Source organism: Neophocaena asiaeorientalis, unplaced genomic scaffold (assembly GCF_003031525.2).
Source record: "Neophocaena asiaeorientalis asiaeorientalis breed wild unplaced genomic scaffold, Neophocaena_asiaeorientalis_V1.1 scaffold226, whole genome shotgun sequence".
NCBI classification, from domain to species: domain Eukaryota; kingdom Metazoa; phylum Chordata; class Mammalia; order Artiodactyla; family Phocoenidae; genus Neophocaena; species Neophocaena asiaeorientalis.
The window spans coordinates 9,055,464-9,074,678 of record NW_020173037.1 but is presented as its reverse complement, the minus strand read 5'-3'; the positions used below and the strand labels follow the sequence as shown (position 1 = coordinate 9,074,678).

The 19,215-nt window shown below is 41.0% G+C and overlaps 1 protein-coding gene across 1 annotated transcript in view; it reads right to left on the bottom strand.

The window, feature by feature from the left end:
- Positions 1-19,215, bottom strand: part of NKAIN3 (sodium/potassium transporting ATPase interacting 3) — a 333,800-nt gene that overhangs the window by 7,462 nt on the left and 307,123 nt on the right. Inside the window, 1 exon segment of the mRNA XM_024742568.1 lies at positions 2,078-2,139. Within this exon segment, the coding sequence (XP_024598336.1) occupies positions 2,078-2,139 (62 nt within the window).

The following is a 19,215-nucleotide window of genomic DNA, read 5'->3' as shown; positions in this document are numbered from 1 at the left end:
TGGGGGAGGGAGGGACTGGGAGTTGGGGGTTGGTAGATGCAAACTATTACATTTAGAATGGATAAACAACAAGGTCCTACTGTAGAGCACAGGGAACTATATCCAATCTCCTGTGATAAACCATAATGGAAAAGAATATTAAAAAAGAATGCATATATGGGTATAACTGAGTCACTTTGCTGTACAGCAGAGATTGATACAACATTGTAAATTAACTATACTTCAAAAAAAAAAAAAAAAGGAGAAAGCCCTTTGAGGAGGGAGTGGAGTTGATCAAAGCCTTTTAGGTAAACTTACCGGGACGTTTCATGTGTTCTGGATTCACAGAGATTGAAGGGACTTTAGGAAACAGAGACAGAAGTCACTTGCCTCTGGGCCATGCCACAGGGACACCCTTTTCAGGCACATGGATACACGAGTGTCATTTAAGAAAGGAGATTCCATTACCATCAGTAATCAATTGGCATTTTTTAATAACCTCCCCTAATAGTAAGATCTTTCTGACATCTGACCGACATCTTTCATACTGCAATTTCTCTGCTGAGTTATATTTTTCACAGTGGAGATGAAAGACATCATCCATCGTCCTCTTTTCACATAACAAATATATAGAAGACTCTCTAAGTCACCGCTAGGCATTGTTTCAGTTCTTTTCTCACTTCCAGTTGCTCTGATCTTCTTTGTTATCGTCACAATCCCTGCCAAGTTCCCCACATCCACAGATACCCACTTCTGGAGTGGATCATTTATGAGCACTCAGTAGCATGAGTAATGAGGTGACGGCTGCTTGGTCCTGGAACGTTATATGGGGTGAATGTTTTTCCAGATTAGGTTGGCTTTAAGAAACCAACATATATTTAAACATCTCTCACGTGACAGGCACAGTGCTGATTTGTGCAGCCTGTGAACTATGTTTCCTTCAGCTCATTCTGCTGGAATCGAGTTAATTCCACATGGGGAGGTGGAGTGACCAGGGCAGGTTTCTCAGGGCTTCCGCCCCAAAGAAGCTGGGGAAGGGGGTACAGGTTTGGGCAGGAACCACTGTGGCAAAGAGGCAGCTGATGAAGACTTTCATGCGTGTTTCTTACACCAGTGACTGCTGTCCAAATTTCCTGTCTCCATGAAATGACAGAGCACTGAGCCAAAAGAATCGGAAGGTCGTCCGAGCAGGTCCACAATGTCATGTTGAGGGAAAGACCCCAGCTCCATCACTGACTACTTGATAGATTTTGGGAAGGTTGTCTATCATCTATGAACCTCATAGATGTAGCAGTCTATTTACAGAATGGACGACTAATGAGTGCATTACAGTAGTTTCATGAGGATGAAGTGAGATAATATACGCAAAGTGCACACGATATCTGTTATTTTATACAGTTGTCTATTCGCTACTTAGAGTTTTCTAGGAATGGAGTCATGGTATCTATTTTCTTCTAGTATTTTATCAATCAAGTGACCATGATTCCTTCCTTATACTCAACTGAAATCTGTCCAGTTTGAGGTGTTTCTGTTGTAGTTGTTGACTTCCTTCCGGTTAGTCAAATATTTGAGTACTAGGCACAGTCATGGGCAACTTTACAGATGCTCTACATACCTTATCCCATTGAATCCATCCTCCCTCCTCCACCTATGAAACTAGAGTCCAGGTGACAGAACCAAGTCTCAGAGACTTCAAGGGAGGCCCCTGGGACCACACAGGTAGAGCGTGGATCCCAACCTAGTCTTTCTTCCCTTTTCCCTCTGCTATGTTGCCCCCAAGACACATAATAAGTTTCTCTTTTGTAGACTAAATCATCCTTTCTTCCCTTCAATTTGGCAATCAACTACTGATAAAAAAAATAAAATAGAACTATCACTTTAGAAACATAAACCATGGTACCGACTTCAAATCCCTTTTGGAATGAAAAATAATAATGATAATGTTGGGTTACATGTGAAAGGTGTGTTTCAAATATGAGTGGAAAATTAAACAATGATTAGTAGTGGTAGGTCCAAATTATTTCAGGTTTGGTTAGTTTTGGCCAAGTTAGAAGGATTCATGTTTTCCATCTCATCACACCTTTACTTACAGATGAACAGGCTTTAACTCAACATGGTCCTGGCGGTGGGAGTGTGCATCAAGTCCACCTATGAAATCAACTGAAAATACAACATAGCCCAAGATGAATAAATGTGCGAACTCATATAATACTAGGTGATTTAAAAAGAACACATAAAAATAATATTAACAAAAATGTCTGCCTGTCACAAAAATGGAAGAATGTGTATTTAAGATAAAGACTGTTCAAAATATTATCAGTGGTCAAAAAATGGGGAAGTTTTAAGAAACACACATAGAACGTGGGATCTTAGCTACTGAAAAATCACAGTTGTTACTGGCTTTAGTGAAAAATGAAGTAACATTAAATAACATTAGATTTTAAATAATGTGTTTGTCCTTAGGCATACAGATATGCCCTTTCCCCCTATATATCAAAAGATATACCTTTTCTTCTTGCTGCCGGAATCCATTTTTTTCCTTAAGAATATTTATTGCATCATTAGAAAGACCTTTGAGAAGTCACAAAATCTATGTCCTTGCCTTCTGTCCTCAAGCCGCTCCTGACTAATAAGCACCTGCATTTTGGTGGCTCCCCTAACTTTCTTTCCTCTTTTGGCCATGCCATGCGGGCTCTTAGTTTTCCGACCAGGGATCGAACCCATGCCACCAGCATTAGGAGCGCAGAGTCAACCACTGGGCCGCCGGGGAAGTCCCTAAGCACCTGCATTTTGCAGAGGAGGTTTCGACTTCTCTCTGGTGGTGTGGTACTTGCCTCACAGTCTGTATAGACTCACTGTTTTTTGTAATATTCTTTCTAATTTCTTTCTGTTTTGATCAAAGCCTCAATCTTTCTTTTCCAAACCTAATGTCTACAGCTAATCTTAGTTCATTTCTCCTGATTTTGTTTTTGTCATAGTCCATTAAAAATATTAATTAGGTCATACCAAGCTCTGGTTATACTACAGCATTCTAACATTAACAGATATGTGGGCATATAGGAACACTGAACTCTGTGTCTGTGTGTTTAGGTACACAGCTGTGAATATTATATTATATCCTCCACTCAAGACAGGCATACTAGTGAACTGTGATTTAGAGAGAGACGAATTCGCCTAGAAGTTCTAGTGAAGTCTTGACCTACTCTGACTAGCTCTATCCTTCCATCTCCACTGAAGGAGGTGAGGTGAAGCTTCACCAGATCACTGTGTAGACATGAGCTTTGGAGTCCTCTGGGGCTCACAACAACCAGGTGACAAGGGACCATCTCCAGGTAATACCCCTGGAGACCAGAGGAGGCTGAGGCCCATCCTTTCCCTACCAAGTCACATCGGTTACCTGGATACAACCTCAAGGAGAGAAGCAGTGAGAGGGGAGTCAATGTGAGACACTAAAAAGATTTTCCCAGAGAGAATGAGCAGTGCCTAAAGGGGCCATTTAGTCAGACTGGGTTAAGTTTTTATTAGATTAGATATTTAATCAAATATCAACTCCCTTACCTTGTTGACCAATGGGCGGGAATTTAGAAGAAAGATCACTTGATCAGTTAAGATCATTGACTAAAAGTTGAGTGATCCTATAATTTATAGGACACTTTTGGAAGTTAAAGGGGGTGTTAAACAAAAGTATAAATATATACATTTGTGAATAAAATTATTCAATTGAAAAATTATATTCAAAATAAATTTATAAAAATAAAGATTAAAAATGAATACCTGTATTCATTAAAGCAAAATAAAAAGAAAACTTCTTTACATTTCTCATTTGAACGTTAAAATGGAACATTAACAGAATGATTATTTTTGGTATATATTCATGTACTGCCATGAATCTGCTCCTTAGCCCATCTCTTGTCTCTAATATACCAAACCACTGATATTTTGGGGAAAAATATATACATAATATATAGTTTTTTCAATATGGTTTTATTATTTTCATAAATTTATTTACAATCTTATTCAAAATTTCTTTTTATGATTAGTAAATTTGAAATTGTTGATACCTTAATTGACTGTAAATCACAGTATTTTTTTTTTACTCTATTTGCTTTATTGTTTGCTGTTTCTCTTCCATATACATCTAGATTGACATGTATTCACACATACACACACAAATAATATATATACATAACATTTTTCTGAATGATTCAAGAGTAAGTTACTTGCATGAAGCCCTTCACCCCCAAATATCTCAGTGAGCATTTCCTCTAAATAATAATATTCTCTTACATTTACACAGTAGAGTTTTCAACTTCAGGAAATTTTATACTGATACAATATTTTTATCTAAGCAAACAACCATCTGCCAATTTTTTAGTTGACCTAATAATTTCCTATGTAGCAGTAACTATTTTCACTGTGGAAATATCTTCCGTATAGGTGCTGCTAAATGCCAAGCAAGTTTGCTAAAGAGAGGACAGATGCAATATAGTTTAGCCCAAATACCTCCCCAGCACTGTTAGTTTACATCCACTCAGTACATCTTTCCTTGCCAAAAATGTTACAGGACACAAAACTTAAATTGTATCTATTTATGATTCTTTGTAGAGCTTCTCACAAATCAACTTCTTTTCATTTTGGTGCGGAATATAAATTTGTTGAATAAAACACAGGAGCTCTGCCAAAAGAGTCTTTTCTCAGGTTAAGAAATTTCAGAAGGAAATTATAAAATTGAAAACTAAATTCTGTATAACATTTAAATGCTAATTTGTCCAGTTTGCTTGCTTTTGTGAGCATAAATTTCAGTGTTTTCCTTTTTTATAAGCTTTCATTTATTGCCATTTACTAAAAGCTTCAAAAGATGATTTGGGGGTGCTTCGTTTGATTTAATAACTTGATTTAATAATTTAATTTAAATTCTTTAACTGATCTTGAATGCAGGGCAGCTAAAATGTAGAAGACTCATTTATGAAGTGGTCACAGTCGTTGTAGGGAACTTAGATTAACTTATAAAGCAGTTCTTTAAAGGCTGAAATAACCCTACCTCTGACTGATGAAGAGAAGCAAAGAGAGAAAATGTATTCTGTCATCCTGAAGTGGTTTTTGTTTGTTCGTTTTCAACATCAACCTCATTACAAAAATATTCTCAGGGAAATGCAAACCAAAACCACAGTGAGGTACTACTTTATACCCACTAAAATAGCTATAATAATAAAAAAATCAGATAATAACATATGTTGGTAAGGATGTGGAGAAACTGGACACCATGCACTGCTGGTGGAAAGGTAAAATGGTGCAACCACTTTGGAAGACAGGCAGTTCTTAAAAGGGTAAATCTAGTTACCATATGCCCAGTAGTTCCACTCCTAGCTATATACCCGAGAGAAATGGAAACATACGTCCACACAAAAATTTGTACACAAATGTTTATAACAGCATTATTCATAATATCCAAAAGGTGGAAAAAGTATTGTAGTTTATTTACCCTAATGTGTGTGTGTGTATATATATATATAAATTTTGGGAACTAGACAAGACTACCAAAAGAGTAACTATTAAGGAGGAATCATTGAAAAGTAGGTAATTAAGAAAGTGAAAACATCAAGAATCCTTTATGGATGGGACACAGCAATGTGGCCTCTTGACAAGAGAAGCCTGATGTTTCCATATTAGAAAAATAGTTTTTTATACACACACCAGAGCAGGAAGGTAGTTGAAGTAAAGAGGTAAATTGAAATGCAAATGGAGGGCAAGTTTATAGACTCTGAAAGTGTTTTTAAAATGATGCTTTAAAAAATGAAGGTTTTTTTTTTTTTTAAGATGACTTAACAAAATACTTGAAAACAACTCAGTAGGAAAGACCTTCAGCTTTTATGTTTGCAGAAAGGTAGTTCTATCACATTAAGAAAGTGAAGCAACCGTGCGTTCTGAAAGTCACTGTAATGAGAAAGATGTGAGAAGAAGATGCTGAATTTAAGGAGTTTCTCCAGTAGAAATAAGGAGATGAATTTCAATGAAACCTGGGAAGTAGCCGAAGAGGCACGGATGGGTTTTCAGAAGTATTAGAAAAGGAGGTTTAGAAAGGAAGCACCCACGGGATCTGCAGTCATTACAGTGAGAACACTGCATAAGGGTCTTTGCCAGAAGAGTGCCTTGGAAGAGGCGGGGAAGACAGAAGGAGGGGGCGGGCACAGCTTGGTGGGTGACCTGCAGGATAATTGAGTTGAATTCAATATACTCTGGTTATTAAAGTCTTAAAATGTAGAACAAAAAACTTAGCACAATTAACACCTGGCATCAACTGATGCAGAAAAGCCAGTTATGCCGAGCGTTGCCCCCTTCACCTGTTCTCGGAAACTGAGGTGTTACTATAAAAGATCCCTCAGGGAGAGACTGCAGCCAGGAAACCGCATTGTTTGTCGTCCTTTCAAACGTATTTCCTGTGCCAACTTCCACTTGGAAGAAGTGATGTTACTTGGAATGGATTATCTTTGTGGAAGTGACCACCATGAGAAGAAATGCTAAATATCATTTTGGGAAAATAAGGGAAGGTACATTTTTGCTTCTTAAAGATCATACCCACAACATTTGCCAAATCATATTCTGTTACATTTTACTGAACCAGACTTTAATCATGGCAGATTATTAATTAGAATTTCATCGTATACCCACACAGAACAGCTATTAAAGGTCAACAGTTTTTTTTGCGGGGGGGAGGCATTGTTTTCACAGTTGTGTAGTATTTGAATCACATCCTAAAATTCTGTTATTCTCGTGACAATCTTCACATATTGAGTACTTGCTGACAAGACATTTGACTTGGAACAAGATAGCGGGATGTGTTACATATGCCTCTCCACATCCAATTAAATTGTACTGGGCTAGCCCGTTATTTTTCTTACATCGTGCAAGTAATTTATATTCTTAATCAATATTTAAACATGAATGCTTTAGTTTTAATCTAGTGAGTGCCCAATGTATCTTTCTTTACCTATTTATGAAGAATTTCATTGTTATCCTTGTTGGCACAGCTGGGTGTTTGAAAGCATACGGATTTTGGTCCCTGAAATATCTGGATCAAATATTAGTTCCACTTCTTGCAGGCTGCGAGCTGGGAAAACTCAACTCTCAGTGTACTCGTCTGTACAACGCCTGCCAGGCTGTGGACGCCCTAGGTGAGATAAAAGCCGTGGACTGCGTGCAGCAGACCGCAGGCTGCTATTGATTTATCCACGCATTTATCTTATTCCGATGACACATTCCCATCAACTACTGAATTCCAAAATTTCAAAACCTTTGTTTAGCTTAGGATAACAATGGTTTGTGAGAATTCCAGCATTCTATTCCCCCTTCCCCAGAAGAGCATCTGTCTTTGGGGAACTTGTATTGAGCTTGCGTCTAGTCTGATTTTCTCATATTTGGAAAGAGTAGCTAGTCTGGAGGAGGGAGGATTGATTAGTCCCTCACGTTTTGAAGGCTGAGGTTTCACCATCTCTGAGTGTTTCTTATTGTGGAAAATTAAGCTTCCCCGTATAAGGACATGGCAAGGAAGAAAGTAAAGCTCAAGGGAGGCAGAATTTTCGGAGTTCAGTGTCACGTGGGATTGTGGCTGTCCCTCTGTCCAGGGCTGGTGCTGGGCACTCCCTGAGCACGTGTCCAGCCCATGTGACCCGCCCAGTGCACCCGTGATCCGCCTGAGTGCACACCTTTTTTTTTTTTTTTTGGCTGCGTTGGGTCTTTGTTGCCGCCCGCGGGCTTTCTCTAGTTACGGCGAGCGGGGGCTACTCTTCCTTGCGGTGCGCGGGCTTCTCATTGTGGTGGCTTCTCTTGTTGCGGAGCACGGGCTCTAGAGCACAGGCTCAGTAGTGGCGCAGGGGCTTGGTTCCACCGCGGCATGTCAGATCTTCCCGGACGATGGCTTGAACCCGTTTCCCCTGCACTGGCAGGTGGATTCTTAACCACTGCACCACCAGGGAAGTCTGCGCACGTGACACACTTGATCACCATTTTTTTAGCTTTTAACTGGCATTGTTTTTATTCTCTAGTCCTTTCCCCCCACAGTAGCACAAATACTGAGGGAAGATCTCTCTCTTTTTTCTTGTTATTTCAAGTCACTCCGTGGGATTCTTTGTTGGTAATATATCCCTTTTATGCAAAGTGCACAGAGTGACTTTTTTTTTTTTTTTTTTGCGGTATGCGGGCCTCTCGCTGTTGTGGCCTCTCCCGTTGCGGAGCACAGGCTCCGGACGCGCAGGCTCAGCGGCCATGGCTCATGGGCCCAGCCGCTCCTGTGGCATGTGGGATCCTCCCGGACCGGGGCACGAACCCGCGTCCCCTGCATCGGCAGGCGGACTTTCACCCACTGTGCCACCAGGGAAGCCCCAGAGTGACTTTTTCCTAGTGCTTTCAGTGTTTAGATGCAGGGATGCACTTATTCTAGTTATTCTGTAAGGATCCCATGGACCGTCTCTAGTATTTTGTCTTTGATTCTTGCAAGGGGGAACCTGGTTACAGTGTCCTTACAGGGTCCTTTGATAAGAAAGCATCTACCACCGTGGCTTCTTTCCTCACTCTTCGTTGCTAGAGTTGTATCACCTTTATAAAGATGCCTCTGACATACCAGCTCCCACCATCCTATACTCTCAACCACTGCGCCACCAGGGAAGCCCCACTTTTTTGTTTTGATTTTCTCATATTCAGGAAGAAAGGAGCTAGGTTCTCTTTTTTTTTTTCTTTCTTTCTTATTTGTGTTTTCATCTTTAACAGTGTATTTTCTATTCCCTTTAAAGTTACTCAGCTTTTTTAAAGCGACACAAATTGTGCTATTTTCCTATTGTAGACATACTCTTAACCCTTTGGTTAATCTTCATCACTAATTTGGTGGAATGGCTGTTTACTCTTATCAACTACAGTTTGGCTTCCCTGGGGTCTCTTTCAAAGTTTTTGTAATTTTTCAATTGCTGTCTGCTCAGAATCACTGGTGGCTTTGTGTCACTACTGCTGGGCTCATTCAGAGGAACATTTTATTCTAGAGAAAATGAGATTTTTAAGAATTCTGAAAACACCTCCCTTTTCTATTTTTGGAGCTCCCTTTTCATTTTTATTTGGCTGAATTTCCAGCTTTTGTTTCTCTCGTGGGTCCAGATCTCTGGAAGCAGATGTTCCCATAATCAGTGCTGACAGTTTCTTCCCACTTTAAAATTTTCTAAGAGTAGATAATATTTAAATAATGGCATAATGAATTTCTAAAATCTCTTTGGGGTCAATAAAGCAGAATAGAATGGCTGAGAGGAAAAATATTGCTTAAAAAGGTAAGGGCTAAAAACAGTTCTAAGAATCTGTCTAAACAGATATAATTTTTCCCTTATGTAATACATTTTTTCTCAGTTATCCAATTTTTCCCCAATATATTTTTATCATTCTCATTTAAATCTCGCTAATGTTCTACTTTGCTCAATAAATCAAGTAACAAATACTTGTTGACTCTGAAGTCTCTCTATAATTCATTTTTACTGTCTGCTTCTACAATTTTGAACATTTCCCCTTTGAATATTCTTTTTTCTTTTTTAAAAATAGCCTCTATTATTACTTTTGGTTTTCCCATTTCTAGGGCAGACTCCATCCCCAAAATACCATTTCTTCTGAGATAGTTTTATAAGTTCTTTTCTCTTTCTATGAATTACTGTTCAAAGAAAATTGAATCTGATCATATTCTTCCCAAGATGAAATCCATTCACTGATTGCATGTCATCTAGCAGAGCATCCCAGCTGGAGACACCTGAGTAGGGTGTGGGTGTGCACGTACACACTTGCTGAGTAAGACTTGGGGTAGCTAGCCCTTTGGGGTGGTGATTTATTGCTCGGAAAAAGTAATTTATTTATCACAGAGTGCCTTATAAATGTTAACTTTCTCTATAAGTGCCAAATATAAAATAGGTTGGGACTCACTGGTGTTAAGACAGAATCCAAGGTCCCTCAAAGACTGACGCCACTGTTCACTTAGTGAACTGAACATACCTCACTACTCATCACTTTGAGTATCCCACGGTGTTCCCAAGCTTCTCTGACATACTTTTGCCAGTATTTAAAATGCATTTCCTTTCTTCCCTTCCTCGTGATGTAATATTCTTCATATCAGACCATGTTCTCATGCTCTGAGCAGCCATGCTTGGTGCCCTGACACACAGTTAGCCTCTGCTTATTTTTTTTGTGCTTCTGATTCACTTTATACAGACCATTATCTGCACTTTACTCTTCCATAATTATTTACACGCCTTGCTCACTTATTAGAACGTAAGATCTCCTGGGAAAGGGACCACGTCCTATTCATTTCTGTATCCTTGTGGGTCTAGTACACAGAAGTCTTTCAATAACTGTTTCTTGAATGAATGAATCAAATCAATACAGGATTAGCTATTTAAACTTGTTTAAAGCCCTAAAATTAATCAATAATATGCTGGAACTGGACTATACTTTTGGATCTGGACGGGTTAATGACCTCAGACAAGAAGAGATGTGGGAGAGATGCTGAATCCAATCAAGCATTTAAATGTCTACAAGAATTGGCAAGCTACCTAGAATATAGAAAGAACACAGAATTCCATCAGGAGCTATGGTTGAAAGAAGTCAGTGTAATGTCAACAAAGCATCTGAGTCATGTGGGAAGACATTAAAATGTTTTAAAGCATTAGTGAGTATAAAACCAACCAGAAAGAGACTCTTAATCGGAGTAAAGTCTTGTGTCTACTCAAATCTAACGTCATCTGAGTCCTGATGCTGTGGGCGGCTGAATTAATCACAGTTGAAGGGTATGGAATGAGATCTCCTCTTATTCCACCAACTATTTCAAAAAGCTCTGAAAATCCATTCGTGGAAAGTGAGAATCCCCTTGGAATCGAGGTCCTGCTTTGCAGCTGAAGGTCCCTTAACATACAGCAAATTCAAATTGCTTGAGATGCTTATTTGTTGGAGAAATAAATTTCAATGTTTATTTCAACATTGTGGCTCCATCATTTTAAACATGTGGCCTCCAAAGATCCTATGCTGGTCTGTATCGAACAGGCAGAAACGGGAAGGGCGTGGAGAACTACGTATGGAAGTGACGTGGGCGCTAGGCCTGGAAATGGGCATGTCCCTTCTCACATTCCATGATCTGGAGTTCAGTGTCATCGGACACCTAACTGCAGGGAGCCTGGGAGATGCAGCCCAGCTGTGTGTCGGAAAAAGGACACACAAATGGCAAAGACCTTGCCAGTCTCTGACACGAGCATGTACATTCAAGCTTTGCAGTTGACTGAACTGTACATAGCAAAGAAAGCTGTTCTCTGAGTATACCATTAACTCTACTCTAGACTTTTTGTTCTTATAATCAAAGAGAGAGAGCAAGGATAAACAAAAGAGAGGAGAGAAAAAAGAGAGAAAGTGAGTGAGAGAGCGAGCGCCTGTTTCCTCCTCTGAGGAAAAATGTGGACAGAACTGAAAGGCTAGTTAGGTTTAAAATTTAGAATTAATTTACTTTGTGCCTCGTACAACTTAGAAGGAGAGACAAATGCCTTTACTTCTCCCCTACTTTATCTTCACGTTGGCATCCAAGTTATTGGTACTCCCAAATACCTCACTTAGACCAGTTTCAAATATTGCTCCCAGAAAGAACACTCCCTGCATTGGCAGGCGGACTCCCAACCACTGCGCCACCAGGGAAGCCCTAAATTATTCTTTTTTAGTCAATAAAATGCTTAGTATAAAGCACACGAAGGGACTTCCCTGGTGGTCCAGTGGTAAAGAATCCGCCTTCCAATGCAAGGGAATGCAGGTTCGATCCCTGGTCAGGGAACTAAGATCCCACATGCCGCGGGGCAACTAAGCCCGTGCACCACAACTACTGAGTTTGCGCGCCTCAACTAGAGCCCGTGTGCCGCAAACTACAGAGTCCACGCGCCCTGGAGCCCTAGCGCCACAACTAGAGAAGAGAAGACCTGCACGCCACAACTAGAGAGAAGCCCGTGCACCAAAATGAAGAGGCTGCATGCCTCAACGAAGATCCTACGTGCCGCAACCAAGACCTGACACAGCCAAAAATGAATTAAAAAAACAATAAATAAATAGATCTTTAAAAAAAATACAGCACACGAAGATGAGTGTTCTATATATGCCTCTTAGTGTTGGTTACTTGCATGACATTTCTTCAAAGGAATTATAAAATCTGACTTCCATTAAATATTTGGTCCAAGAGTATAGCTCTTGAGAATATTGTGTGCCATTTTGCTATCTAAGAGGGATGAACATCTGTTCCATTGTTTGTTCTTACTTTAAAATGCCTCTGTGTCATTGTCTGATCTTACTTAAAATGCTTTAGTGTAACGGTGAGAGTATAAGCTATATACTGGGGATGGCAAGTTAACATTTTAAGGACTTAATGATAAAACATCACTCCAAAAGCAGCCAGGGCCAGTATTTCAAAATGTGTTACCTATGTTTGCATTAGAAATCTGCTTAATTTGCATGAAAAAAAATTTAATTGGTAAAATAAGTGCTGTTTGGGACTTCCCTGGTCTTGTAGTGGTTAAGCCCCGCGTTCCCAATACAGGGGGCCCAGATTTGATCCCTGGTCAGGGAACTAGATCCCACAGGCATGCCACAGCTAAGAGTTGGCATGCCACAACTAAGGAGCCCACGTGCTGCAACTAAGACCTCGTGCAACCAAATAAATAAATATATATTTTTTAAAAATAAGTGCTGTTCAAGAGATGGGACTGCCTGGGAAAACTCAAGAGATGGGGTTGCTTGGAAGCCAGAAGGGAGCAGTCAGCAGTGACCTAAGTCACCCATTACAAGGAATCCCGGTAAGATCTAAGTGTACTTGACATTAGGTCACTGTTGGCCTTCGAGAGAGCGTTTTCAGTGATAATATAGGACAGAAAGCCCAACAGCCGCGGCCTGACAGTGGATAGGAGGTGAGAAAGTTACACTGTAAGTCTGGACTATTTTGTAGAAAAGTCTAGATGTGGAGGGAAGAAGTATGAGAGACAGGGAAGCTCAGTGTATACCAGGTGGGGAGCCAGGGTAATTTCTTTTGTTTTGTTTTTAAACTTATGTGGCTTTATTCATAAACTGAGGAAAAAGGTCCAATGAGAGGAAGAAACTGGGAGAGAGAAGCGGAAAAGAGATATAAAGTTAGGGAGGCGGAAAGAGAGTCATTAATGAAGGAGGCACCTGAATACGTGGGAAGGATGGACAGAAAAGCCACGGAAGCCCGGGGACAGAGTGAAGGCCTCCTCTCCTATGTCGGGAAGGAGAACATCATGGATAAGTGCGGACAGTTCCGATGGGAGAGAGACCCTAGGAGCTTGTGGGCACCCATGCCTACTGGCTTTCCTTTTCTTTGCCGTAGAGTCTTAGCGGGAGAGTCTCAGCGCTGAGCGGGCAGAACAGAAGACAAGGGTGCAAGGATCACGTCACCTCTCTGGGCTTCACGTCCTCATTCCTAAAGTGAGAGTAAGGACTCCAAAGTCTCAGGGTAGGGGGCACTAATACCGCGGTTTTCAGGGACCTGGAGAAGGCGCAGACTCAGAATGGGTGAGAGGAGGAAGGAGAGGTGGCCGGCGCACATGCGCACGTGTGACCTCATGGGGCTGCATCAAGGCCAGTTGGCGCAGCACGTTCTTCTCTGCAGCTCAGAGCCGGCTGGAGAGGTGAGGGCTCAGCCTACCCGCGGTGGGGCGGGCAGAACAGCTGAGCGTGAGGATAGAGAAGGGTGTGTGTGGAGGGCGCTGGGATAGGGATATTGAATGTAGAATTAAAGTGGAAACACAAGGACCCTGTCGGAACGCTGGTAGCTGCTATCTCTTTTGGGCTCCTAAATTTTCCCACTAATAATCCACAATAAAACCATTGCCCAGGATCCACATAAAATCCTCACAGCCCATTTTGTTTTTTGTCGCTGCATTTAGGGTGCCGTGAGGATGTGATATTTTTTGTTGTTGTTACTGCCTCGTAATCACAACTGGTTCCCAAATCTCTCATCTTCCATTCTGTACCATCTGGAGGATAGATCCTTCAGTCTTCCTTCTTGAGGAAAGGCCATGCCACACAGCTTGGGGCTGTTGGTAACCAAGGGAACCTGAGAGCTCCGACCTGTCTGACCAGGGATGGAGGGAGGTGGGATTATGTCTCCTTCAAGCTAACAGGCATCTGTGTAGAGCGTTTGCTTTAAGGGGTGAGGCTGATGCTTCACACTCCCTGGGCTGCTAATCTGGATCAGACAGATCAAGATGTTCTGAATAGCTGCCTGATATTTACCGTTTGTAAATGAATGAAGAGAATGTGATGTACTTGATGGTACCTTGAGATAACACCCCCCCTCCCCGGCTCCGGGCATCATCTACAGGGGTGTGGTGTCAGAGCTGAGTGCCTTGGGGATCCCCCAAGGGGTGATTCCATTTGTTAATGGGCGCAGAGCCAGATATTGGCAGAGTGACGACCACCTTCATTTAAATAATTTCTAACGTACAGTTTCAAGTGGGAACACGGAAAATTAAACCCCCTCTGGGGTGTCGGTGTTCTCTGCTTGTTGGTGTCAACTTTCTGTCAAAACAGGCCACGATTAGTAGCCAGTGAAAACTTCCAGGGAATATAAGTGTACAAACCACTTATACCTTATTGCAAATTAGTCAGATTTTTTTTCTGTAGTGCAAGGAATGGGAAATTTTAATTTTCATAAGGTGTGAGGACAGAGATATGAGAGAGAATGTAATGACATGAGGGCATTTTCCTTGCTATGTGTTTTGTACATATTTGCACAGAATTTCACATCATATTTGTATGACAAATATTTACTGATTTCTTATGATGTTCCAGATACTGAACCAGGTCCTTGGATCCCAGGGTGGGCAGGGTACGATCCCCGTGCTCTACAAGTGGGGAACACAGTTAATTAAAAAATAAATTGAGCACAGGTTCAGAGGGTCTACTGAGGCACGGGGAAGAGGGCGTCCTGGGGAAGAATGCTGAAGAACACGTACTTGAAGGGAGGTGACCGTGTCTCATCTGGTGACTGAACAGATGTGGGAGGTGAGGAGGAGTCAAGGAATGTGCCCAAGGTTCTAGCTTGTGTGAAGAATGGTCATTCATAGAAATGGAGACAGAGAATAGAAACGGAAGAATTCTCCCCCCTCTCTGCCAATGGAACTCCTAACCAACCTTCCGAGTCCATCTGCTTGCACAGTTCTTCACTCAATACTCACTCATTATCTATTGTACAGAGTGCCCATTATGTCAGGAAATGGGCGAGGCCCTGGGGATAGCATGACTTTTAAAAATTACGGTTGTGTTAAATGTTTCCAAGGAAAATGCAGTGTGCAGTGAAACCATGTAAGAGTATATCCTGGGTGCCCTCAACTAGCCTGGGGAGGGTGAGAGGGAAGTGGCTAAATTGGGGAGAGACAGTTAAGCTGAGATCGGAAGGATGTATCTAAGTTAGTGAGTCAACAGAGGGAGGAAAGCGCTTGGTGAATGTAGGAAAACGGATGTAGCTGGAGATGAGGAAGTGAGGGGGGAAGAAAATAACGGCTGTAGATAGTCCCTAGTTAGGTTGAAATATAGGGGTTCTGGGTTGGAGAGACACGACCGTCTGGGTTCCACTTCACCATGAGGTTAGTGCTGACTTTGGAGCTTGTTCTAGTAAAATGGCTTCTCTAGTCTCCATGGAAAGTTCCCCTCTTGAGTCACTGGTTTGGGTACTTTGGTGTTTATGACATTCTTCTTGAGAGATACTGTCTTCTTTTCAGCTTTGATGAGGTATAATTGACAAAACTGTAATATACTTAAAGTTTACAACATGATGATTTGATATATGTATACATCGTGAAAGGATGCTCACCGTGGAGTTAGTAACACATTCATTACGGAGACTGTCTTGTTAACCTGCCCAAGGACTGGAATCCTCTCTGAACCAGGGCACTGTAGTTACAACCCTATTCTGTGCGGCCTGACCTTCCCATGTGTGGGGCTGGCTTAGGTCTCCACCCTGTTGGACCCAACTTTTTGACCGGACGTCTGTCCCCATGGCCGTATTTTGCATTTGCGTTCACTCTATGGTGCCTCTATCTTCCAAGTCTCTGTGGCCTCCCTGATGTCGTGTCCAGGAGTCCATAAACTCAAGCTCTTGCTCTAATGTGGTACAGTGGAGGTTTACTCCATCTCCCTATATCTTTTTTTCTTTTTAAAGATTTTTGGATGGGGACCATTTTTAAAGTCTTTTTGGAATTTGTTACAATATTGCATCTGTTTTACATCTTGGCTTTTTGGCCCCGAGGCATGTGGGATCCTAGCTCCCCGATCAGGAATCTAACCCACACCCCCTGCATTGGAAGGCGAAGTCCTAACCACTGGACTGCCAGGGAAGTCCCCGTCTCCCTATATCTTGACCTTCAAAATTACTAAAAATCCATCTGATTATGCTAAAGAGATGCAGGACCTCCATTTGTTAAACATAAATATTTGTAAGTTGGATGAAGGTGGTCAAAAGGTACAAACTTCTAGTTATAAGATAAATAAAATAAATACTAAGGGTGTAATAACAACATGATTAATATACTTAACAATGCTGTATGTTTTATATGAAAGTTAAGAGAGTAAATTCTAAGAGTTCTCATCACAAGGAAAACTATCTGTTTCTTTTATTTTGTTTCTACATGCGATGATGGATGTTCACTAAACTTATTCTGGTAATCATTTCATGATGTACGTAAGTCAAATCATTATGCTGTACACCTTAAACTTATACAGTACTGTATGTCAATTATATCTCAATAAAACTGGAAGAAAAAAATTGTAAATGTACCAAGCATCTCACTAAATTCTGAACATAATCCTAACACTTCATCAAATTTGAGAAGCTTGTAGTTTTGAAATCCATTTTGAAAAATGAGTTGCTGGGCCAAGAGAATTTACGTAATAAAATAAACTCAGCAGTCATTTAAAAAATATTTTTATTATTTTATTTTTGGCCACGAGGCGCAGCTTGCAGGATCTTACTTCCCCAACCGGGGATCAAACCTGGGCCCCTGGCAGTGAAGGCACTGAGTCCTAACCACTGGACAGCCAGGGAGTTCCCTGAACAATCACTTTTTATATTAGCTGCTATGTGCAAGGCATTTTCCAGGCTCTAGAGTTATATCTGGGAACATAAAGATTCTGACTGCAGAGATTTTTTATTCTAGTAGAAAGGTTAGGTAGTAAGTTTGTAGCTATTTGGCAGAGTTATGGGGACATGCTTCAGGCTCTAAATCTAAGCTGTGGTGAGGATAGCTGCAACTCCCCAGATTGTTGCCAAAAGAAATTTATACTCTCTGAGAACCAGTAGATTCTTCATGGCTTATTGGACCATCCTATGACTCCTTTGAAATATTGACTGTGACCACGGGATCATCCTTACTTGGGTCTCATGTATTTCTCCATCCTTGACTCTCACAAATTTCTCCTGTTCCTCCACCCTTGTATGGTCAGGCCACCCAAGATGGCTGTTCTCTTGCTCTCTGTACATCCCCTGCTGGACCAGTCCCTGCTTCACCTACACCCTACCCATCCCTCTTAATCATAGAGCCTAATCAGTAAATGCCTGTGTACTTGCCCCCGACCCCTGTTAGTAATTGTTCTAATCTTTATATCAGAATGTCTCCACTATGTTAGTTTGTCAAAGGGGTGGTGAGGGGCGTGCTTTTCTGCTGTTTTCCCTGGTAACCAATGAGTCAACCTGATAGTGGGGTGTCGCTCCAGGTCCCTTTCTGCTTCAGACGTGTAAGATCCCCCATTCATTAAACCATTGATGTCTCTGTTGCTGACTCTGGGCTCTTTCTTCTGTCTTGAGCCTGGGCCTCAAGGGGTCAAATGGTTGTATAAAGAGCTATTTTGAGATTTTCCATGTAAAATGCTGAACCCACATCTGGGGAGTTCATTTTCTTTTCAAAAACTAATGCTTAGGATTTTCGATGTACATTTCTCCTGCCAATCAACATATACAGCCCAGGCTGGCCTTTGTGAGCGCGACAGACATCCCATTTGCAGTTTGCAACCTAATATCAGAAGAAGTAGTGCTAGCAACAGCTTCTCTGAAAAAGCCTGGCAGTATTTATACACGTTAATACTATCTTTCAGTACTTTTTGCCTCCCCTCCACACTTCCTTGAATTAAAAACGTTCTTTTTAGTAAATCTGACAAGGTACTAACAAGCCCACAAGTTCATTTCAGCAGTAGATGGTTCACACACAAGATGTTGACTTTTTTTTTATGGTTATGTTTTATTTTATTTTTTTAACATCTTTATTGGAGTATGATTGCTTTACAATGGTGTGTTAGTTTCTGGTGTATAACAAAGCGAATCAGCTATACGTATACACATATCCCCATATCTCCTCCCTCTTGTGTCTCCCTCCCACCTTCCCTATCCCAACCCTCTAGGTGGTCACAAAGCTCCGAGCTGATCTCCCTGTGCTATGCGGCTGCTTCCCACTAGCTATCTATTTTACGTTTGGTAGTGTATGTATGTCCATGCCACCCTCTCATTTTGTCCCAGCTTACCCTTCCCCCTCCCCGTGTCCTCAAGTCCGATCTCTATGTTGACATGTTTTTACGATTACATGTTCCAAATATCCTGGGCTCACAAAAGTGTTCACAGAGATTGATAGATTTTAAAAAAGGAAATAAATGAAACATATATAAATAGGCTTTTTCATTAGAATGAATGATGAAAAGTATTGACCCTACCTAGCAGTACTCTTGCTTTTGTGAGCTTTTTATTTCATTGTCTTTGACCTGAAATCACAGTCTTTATAGGAAATGGCTAAAGAGGCTGAAAGGTAACTAAGAAGATGGGTGGCTGGAAATAAATGTTTCCTCAAGCATTTATTACCCTTCAGAAATGTCCATCAGCTGAAATGTTACGCCCATAGAACCACTTAAGCAGTGCAGAGGAGAGAAGTGGGTAGTTATTAATTTTTAAGGCTGGCTGATAGCTTTCAGTCCAAGAAAGGCTTAACTTTGCATTTTGAATAAGGCAGAGATTTTCATTAGTTAGAATAGAAATCGAAATGATAAACGATATATTGTCTGCCAAAATACGGTGACATTACATTATCTACTTGCAGTTACCTTTCAGAAGAAGCTTTCCAGAAGCATACTTAGATTAAATGGAAGGCTACCAGTATTATTTTCTTATTTTATGTTTAAATTCTGGAAACACAA